Source organism: Bubalus kerabau, chromosome 5, assembly GCF_029407905.1.
Source record: "Bubalus kerabau isolate K-KA32 ecotype Philippines breed swamp buffalo chromosome 5, PCC_UOA_SB_1v2, whole genome shotgun sequence".
Lineage (NCBI taxonomy): Eukaryota > Metazoa > Chordata > Mammalia > Artiodactyla > Bovidae > Bubalus > Bubalus kerabau.
Window position 1 is genome coordinate 112,917,166 of NC_073628.1, and position 8,652 is coordinate 112,925,817.

The 8,652-nt window shown below is 41.9% G+C and overlaps 1 protein-coding gene across 1 annotated transcript in view; it reads left to right on the top strand.

The window, feature by feature from the left end:
* Positions 1–7,352, top strand: part of PAPPA2 (pappalysin 2) — a 320,885-nt gene extending 313,533 nt beyond the window's left edge. The window contains exons 21-22 of the mRNA XM_055582744.1: positions 3,644–3,742; positions 6,014–7,352. Coding sequence (XP_055438719.1) covers positions 3,644–3,742; positions 6,014–6,088 — 174 coding nt within the window. The 3' untranslated portion in view covers positions 6,089–7,352. The remainder of the gene's footprint in view (positions 1–3,643; positions 3,743–6,013) is intronic.
* Positions 7,353–8,652: the final 1,300 nt, after the last annotated feature.

Here is an 8,652-nt window from a genome sequence, read left to right on the forward strand (position 1 = left end):
AAACAGAAAATATCACTAGATAATATAACATAAAGAAGAAATTATCTTTACTCTTGAGAAGTCAAGTCATAGGGACAGGACAGACTAACAGCCTTTCCTCTTTGTATTGCATCACTTACGCATAGTCATTTATATGGCCACTTCATCTGATTGGAACACAGCCAACTGCAACAAAAGCTTTCCTGTAGGTATCATCAAGCATCATAAGAAGAGCAACTCAGCCTCTCTCTCAGATTTACGTATTTACTTTAGGTTGATTCTACAAAACTAGATCGATGAGGGTGTGTGTGTGTGTGTCTGTGTGTGTGTGTCTGTGTGTGTTTGTGTGTGTGTGTGTGGTGTTGTGTTGTGTGTATGTTGAAGGAGGCTCGTTTAGTAAAGAAGTAACTATCCCAATGCAAAGAGCTTCCTTGTGAGTAAAAATGAAAAATATTCAAGTTAATGACTTTGTATTCTCTAATTTATCAAAAGACAGAGAAACTGGAATTTTATAAAAGTTTTTTTTTCTTCTGTGAAAATAGTTAAAATAAAAATTAAAAGTGGCTTTTAAAGAAATAATCTTTAGGTATTTGAAAAATTCACTTGTGTGGAACACTGTAACGATACAGGAAAGTGAAGTGTGCGAGTGAGTAATGAAGATTTCACCTACGAACGCGATGTGCAGAGAAACTGATCCTGTACCCTCCCTTGGGGAAGCTTCCTGTAGGGAAGAGTGACGTCCCAAATCAGACAGCTTTCAGTTATTGTGATTTACGTCTCCCAGTCTACATCCAGTCTTCAGATACTTTAAAAACTTTGGATCAATTAGGCATTTTTCCCTTCCTATTTTTTCCATTGTGATTTTGGACTCAAGCTGTCAAGCTTCCCAGGCACATGTTGCCATAGGAGACTCTGTTTGTTTAGGGTGGAGTAGTTGTTTTTTGGCAGGTTAGGGGAGGAACAATTAATTCTAATAGGTATACAGTAAATTAAATACTTGGGTCTTTCCAACCTTTTCTTTGTATTTATGCTCCTTTTTATAAATTCCTTTCTCTTCCCAGATGACCTTTAAGAACATAAAAGAAGCAATTTTTAGAAATCATGTCCAGGCTATAGCCATTGTTGTCCAGTGGGATCTGCAGAACCTAGACCTAGACCATTTCTGCTCTTTTCAACACATCTTCCCTAATGCTCTTGAGATGAGAGAGGCCATCCTTGGGGAAGATATTGGAAAGAAAGACTCCAAAGGATCTCTTATTAATCCATTCAAATGTCTAAGTGGTTCTTATGAAAAGGAAGATCTTTTTTAGATCTCCCTTTAGTCCTCCATATTGAAGCCCATGCTTTTATAATGTGGGAAAAGTATTTTGGGTGCTCTTTGGATTTTTATAGACAATTACATGAAAGAGAAAGAAGGAACAGATTAGTTTTGCCAGTGAGTCAGTCAGGGTTGGAGGGAAAGTAACAGATGCAGTGTTAGATGAGGAAATATACTCCAAACACACGAAAAAGAAAAAAAAAAATCTGGGGGAATCTCAGTGGGATGCACTTGGTCCTCAGGAGAACCCAGGGCATCTATAGGTGTTAAGGATGTGGCTAGTTGCATTTTGACTCCTCTTATTTGGCTGTAATTGTAGATTTAAGTGCTTATTGTATAGTTATTCCAAGTTCTCCAGAGCCAGAGCAATGGGCTCCAGCGTTGAAAACAAATGCTCATCTCAGAATCTTTGTCTTTTATCCCAGCGAGGCCTATGTTGAGAACAGAATTCATTTTCACTTCCCACTCTCAACTGACATTGCTGTACATGCAGCTGTACAACAGCTGTTGAGTTCCACCCCACAAGTAGCAGCTTCTCAGGGGTTGGCAAACTGGTATATATCTGGAATGGTGTTCCAGTGACCTCTGGACCCCATAGAATAAATCAAAACATTGAAGTAATAGCTTGGATGAACTTGTTCTGATGTAACGCAATTGCTGAAAATTATTTAATGGCTTTTTTTTTTTTTTTTTTTTAGTTTAGTGATCTGTCTCATCAAAGCACAGTGAAATAGGGAACAGTCATTCTATTTGACCTTTAAGGAGGGTGGGGAAAGAGAAAGTGATTTGAATGTGGGAACTGAAAGGTGGTCTCAGGATTCAAGAGTCTACTGACCGTCTGTGGCCCCAAGAGTTTGATCACGAGATGTCTCGTGAGCTTCATAGTGAGGCATCCACTCAGCATGGGGAGCAGCTGATGTGATTGAGTAGGTGGGCTGGGTTGGCTGGTGTGCCTTCCAGGATGCTGCGGGACACTGTTTCCTTCCAGGAGTGGTTCTAGAGAAACGACACATTGGGCTGCCGAGCTATTTTTTAACCGCTGGTTGCTGTTCTTATCATACATTCTCTTTGGGGGTGAAACACTCCATTAACTCTGGTTTGGCCTGGGCCCCTTTCCCATTTTGGTTTCTCTTAACTTGTAGCAGTAACAGGAATAGATGGAAACTGTTTGGCTTTCTCTGCTCTAACCCTGTGTCTAGCCGCTATGCGTGAAGTAGCTGTACAAGTGGGATGACTTGTGTTCCAGCATGGTATACCAAACCCTAGGACCATTTCACTCTGCACAGACATCATTTGAGTCAATGTAGCAACCCAGAACTGGGCCTCTAAGTACAAATACCAGAAGAAGTGGAGGTTACAGTCCTTAATCTGTGTTGTTGTTCAGTCACTCAGTTGTGTCCAACTCTTTGTGACCCCATGGACTGGAGCACACCAGGCTTCCCTGTCCATCACCATCTCCCAGATTTTGCTCAAACTCATGTGCACTGAGTCAGTGATGCCATCCAACCTTCTCATCCTCTGTCACCCCCTTCTCCTTCTGCATTCAGTCTTTCCCAGCATCAGGGTCTTTTCCAATCAGTCGGCTCTTTGCATCAGGTGGCCAAAGTATTGGAGCTTCAGCATCAGTCCGTCCAATGAATATTCAGGGTTGATTTCCTTTAGGATTGACTGATTTGATCTTCTTGCTGTCCAAGGGACTCACAAGAGTCTTTTCCAGCACCACAGTTTGAAAGCATAAATTCTTCAGTGCTCAGCCTTCTTTATGGTCCAACTCAGCCTTCTTTATGGTTCAACAAGCAGCAAAAAGTCAAGATACATGACTTTTAATCCCAAATTGTACTTGACCCTAGCTGTGTGACCTGGGGAGATTTTTGTCATCTCTATTTATCTCCATTTCCTCACTGATGAAATAGGACTTTTAAAGCCAAATTTGCCTGATGCACAGCTTTTCTTGATGACCAACAGAGTTAACACATGTAAATATATATATATTTTTAAATTTTCTTGTATGTAAAAATATTCTGTAAACCACATGATATAAAGACCTACTATTACAAGAAGGTGAAAAAGTTGATCAAGGAATTCAGTGAACCATTCTGGACCCTCGAATAGGCCAGGAACAGATGCTAGGTATGAAATTTGACAATTCCTTAGATCCAAGGGTCTTATCTTGAGACTTTTCAACTTCTTGAGTATGTTGGGTTAGTTTTGACCCTGCCCTTTGGGTGTGCTCCAGTAATAATGTATCTTGAGTTCTGTGGATTATTTTGAGGTGGGCTGAGCGGGAGAAAAGGGTGAAACAGAGTGAATTTGTACTTAGACACTGACCTGCTACCTCCTTACCAGCCTTTCCAAGGGGACGGTTGGTGTGACACCATCAATAACCGGGCCTACTGCAACTATGATGGGGGAGACTGCTGCCCTTCTACACTCTCCTCCAAGAAGGTAAGTGAGGACACCTGGGAGTGGGGGGAGAGGCTAGTAGCCCCAGAAATAGGCAGGGGCTTCAGCTAGCTCTGCTTCGTGGCGCATCATGGTTTTTCTTCAACAGTCAAGAGGACAGAATGACAATGAGCAAACATGGGAGCCTCTATGGTGACAGGATGAAGGACTGTAATTTTAGGATAAGTTGTTAGAAAACACTACTTCTCTCATTGTCAGTCCTGCAACTGGTTCAGAAAAGCCGTGCTGCTGCTCCTCAGAGATTCACACCTGCTTATCATTGTCCAGGAAATGTTTATATGAGCAGAGAATAATGGCTTCCACTCCTTGGGGAGGCAGGATTACCCATGAAGTGGTATCTGTGCGTGCTTAGTCTCTCAGTCATATCTGATTCTTTGCAACCCCATGGACTGTAGCCTGCCAGGCTCTTCTGTCCATGGGAGTTTTCAGGCAAGGATACTGGAGGGGGTTTCCATTTCCTAATTCAGAGCAGGGCTTCCTACCTAGTGCTTTAAATGTCTCCAGCTATTATTAAATCTTCATAGCTAAATTAAAAATCCTATAAAGTGTGTAGCAAGCATATTGCAGGTATTTGTTGAGCAACCATCACAAGCTCCCTGGAACACTCCCCAGACTGTATCCTGAGCAGTAGTTCTTTTCTCCTTTTATCTTGTTGCTCTGGGCTCTATAAAATTAGAAGATATGTTCAAGCTAAACACATAAAATCGAGTGGGCTGAAAACTTGGAATAATCTGAATGAAAACCCAAGAACTCCAAAGATATTTGATGCTAGTTGGCTGATTTGATGAATCAGAAATACACAAGAGATAATGTTTTCTTCCTTGTATGCATCTCCACAATAAAGTCACACCTATGATTACCTGTACACAGACCTGAATACTCCTTCTAAGAGACAATATTTACTGATGACTCACTCTGTGCTAGGCATTCTTCTCACTGCTGACATGAATTAACTTATTTAGTGCAGAAAACTCAAGGGCTCATTGTGTCACTGTTGAGTTTGCTCTAAAAACCATTAAATCCCAAACTATGAGAAAGAGATCAAGAGCTTGGAATGCAGGTAAGAAATCATGCCAACTAGTTCCTGGTCTCACTTGAAGAAAGTAACTGGTCATGGGTCCCTTTTCTACCCAGGAAGGCATAACCACTTGAGAAGAAAGCAGTCAATTCTCTTCTCGTCTCCATCTCACATTCTGCAGTTCTAGGGTTTGCCTTTAATGGATTTCAGTGGCTGTGGCTAGTATACACAAAAGGGATTGAAAAATCATTTGACATATGCTGGGAAATTTCCTCAAACCCTACCACCCATTCTCCACCACTTGCCCAATCACCAAGACTGTCTCTTCAGTGCACTTGAACTATTAAATGATACCCTGATCTATTTTGGTTTCATTTGACCATCCATGCCCAAAGAGCAGAATCTTTGTCACTTTTATATCATGTCTCCTAAATGCCCACTTGTCTCTGAAGCTAATTATGGACACTCAAACTGTATGGTTATCTGTTGGTAGCAGTGCAAACAGGAAGAGAGAAAATGTTGCTGGGTCATCTCTGGCCTGGAGGAGGGATAATCACAGGAAGGCAATCTAGCCACAAACAATGAGTAGAGAGATGCATCGTTTCCCCAAGCCTAAGTATAGTTTAGGTTCAAGAAGGGCAAAACCTCAAACTTACAAAAATAGCAGAGATGACCCTATGGCCCCAAGAACACCAAGGGAATAGAAAACATAGAGCTAGGTTATAAAGTCTTAGGTAGAGCTATACTACTTACTACCTAGCTACCTATAGAGCTAGGTAGTAGTGTCATGATCTTGAGTTAAGGCACCCTACCTCTCTTGACCTCTAAGAATAAAATACTAACATTCGTCTTACCTGCTTTACAGGGATTTTGTGAAAACATTAATGGTAATATTAGAAGTAGTAGTAACAGGTGTTAGAGGTACCTAGAATATGTTTTTCATATCCATCATCTTATTGAAACCGTCCAAACACCCTCTGAGGTAGATGCTGTTGTCCTCCCACCTTATATGTAAAGAAAGCGAAACAAGGTTTACCTTGCCCAAGGAGATATGGTGTGTAAGTGAAAGAACTGAGTGTTAATTTCAGTTCTGTGATACTGACATGCTATCCCACACTTCCTCGGGGACCAAGTGAGAAAAGCAAAGGCTGGTTGAAAGTGTGAAGCTTGGTGCAAAAATGGGTGATTTCAACTTCTCTTTGGTCATTTGGTGATTTCAACTTCTCTTCCCTTAGGTCATTCCATTTGCTGCTGACTGTGATCAGGATGAATGCACCTGCCGAGACCCCAGGGCTGAAGAAAACCTGTAACTGTAGGATCAAGCCCTTCCTTCCACTGCCCTGGAGGCAGTAAGAAGAGGGACCTCCACAAAAGGAAAGAAAAGATGAGTGAAAAAGAAAGGGCATAAAGTGAAGGAAGAAGAATATGAAGGATCTTAAAGCAAGAGGACGTTTATAGGTGCCAACTATTGTATCAAGTAGCCCAAGTAAGGAAGAATCACAGGCAAAAGTTTCTTCAAAGAGGCAGTTGATTTAAAATGGAAAGATAAATATGATAGATATACAAGGACCCTCCTCCCCCATTTATATTCTATCCAATCCCATCCTCAACTCTTGCCCTGCTCCCTACTCTGCACCCTGCCAACTATTCAGCCCCACCCAACTTGTAAAACAATACCAAAACACTAGAAGAGCAGTTGCCAGGGACACTCTGTTAATACCCATTTTGAATGGATTGCCATCTTTCAGGGCTCATCTAATCTAAACTGGCTCTCTCCCTTTCTTTGTGTAGTCTACCTTAGTAATAATGAGGTTAGTTATTAATTCTTTATAAGTATTTAAACATAATGATATAAATATATTATATATATTATATTTTTTGCTGTCTACTAAGCTAAAAATTATCCATTGTTCCACACATGCTGCTGTGAAGTTCACATCCAAAATGAATGCTGAGGGTTTGAGGACTGAGTTCTTCTACCATCTTTCTATTCATAGGGATTAGCAGGTTGAGAGAGAACTGGGGAAGTGAAGAGAGAGATTGGATGGAGTTTTTGATGATCACATGTCAGCTAATCATCTTTTTATGAGCTGAGAGATGGGCCCACTTTGAGGAGAGGGGGACTTGGAATAATAATACTAAGGGGCATGGAAAGGTGGGTGGGGGCATCCATTGGTGAGGGGTCCAGGAAAACTAAACTATGAGTCTTGAGTATCCATCCAAAAAGTACTTCTCTTCACTTCTCAGAACTCATAATTGCAGTCGGTGAGGCCCAGGGTCTTCTGCACTTCCACAGGTGCCTGTTCCAGGGGTGGCTCTTGGCCAGTCAACAAGTCTGTCTGCAGGCTCACTTTCCTGTCACCAGGATTATAGGAACTCATGCATCCCTCATACTTGGTCTGTGGTTTCCCATCTTCTAATTCCCTGAGCCTGGCCATCATTCACAGCCACATGACCTATTGTTGACTTTCTGGGGGAGAAAATGTCAAGGAAATGACATGGGGGAAAGGTGAGAGTAGATGGAAGAATAGGCAGGGATGAAGGAGCTGACAGAGGCCATTCACAGGATAGACACTGGGGTCAATCAGAGCCCAGGACTGGAGGACAAATTGAGTCAAGGAGACTCAGTTTTGTTTCAGGTCTCCACAGCACACCACCGGGGATCCTCTGAACAATGCAGAATGGGAGATAAAGTCTATTCAAGTGCTTTGTGTCAAATCTGTGTCCCAGAGAGCTGCCTTTGAGTGAGTTCTGAAAATACATGGAGCAAGGGTGACACTCTGTGGGGAGAGAGAAGAATTTCAACTATTTAGAGTCCATTTTGTCATTGTGATCCTTTCTTGCTCAATAGATGGACAGTGTGTGAAGTGACCATGTTAACCTGCCTCTGTCTACAGCCCGGGCTGACTCTTTCTGCATGTGGTCTATTGCAGCTGTTTTTGCTTTTTTTTTTTTTTTTTTGTAATGATTTATGGAGTAGGCCTTTTTGGAGGAAGAGAGAGTAAGGAACTAGTTTCTTTTTCTTTATGGAGAAAGAGAGTAAGGAGCTAGTTTCTTTTTCAACACCCCAGCTTATCATCTCAGGAAAGGAAGAACAGGCAAAAGGTTGAGGGCAGTCTTTGTCTCTCTGGATCACCTGCTCTTTGCCTCTAACCACAGTTTTCTACTCTTCCCATCAACACTGAAGCCTTGGCTATGCAAATAGGAAAAAGGAAATATTACCTTCCCCCCCTCAAACCTGAGCCAGATTTCATGTAGGAAAGAACAACATCTGGAATGGAATAAAAAGGAAAAGGGGATATGCACAGATTTATCTATGGGGATCTAAAAGGAGAGCGGCAGAATCATGGGGGAAGGTAAAGAGCCAGAGGTTGCCCATCCAAAATACTCTTGTCCTCTGTATTTCCAGCCATAACAGAAACAACAGTATAGATACCTATTCTTCCTTATCTGGCTTCACATTTAGTGCTCTCAAGAAAAGAATATTTATTTCCGGGATTCTGATAGGCTTCAGTATGGAAAAGGAGAGTAGACAAGTTTCAATTCTTCATTTTAAAACAGCTGTAAAATCATTATCCAAATTTCCTGAAGCATGTCAAACTCCATATAGGGGAATCCTGCCATGTCTGAGGCTGAGGTAGCAGGAGAGTTATCCTGGGCATTGCCCAGCTCAAGAAGGTTACAGCCCCCATTGCTACCCACCCCCACCATGGGAATGTGGAACCTGTGGTTCATGATGGTGTGGGTGTGGCCTCAGTCTCTCCACAGAAGTAACCTTGAGAACATTTCTCTTTTGTACTTCATTTTTTAAAAAAATTTAGTCTCTCTTGGCAACATCTGCTGTTCATCACTTCCCAGGAAGGTGACAGGAGGG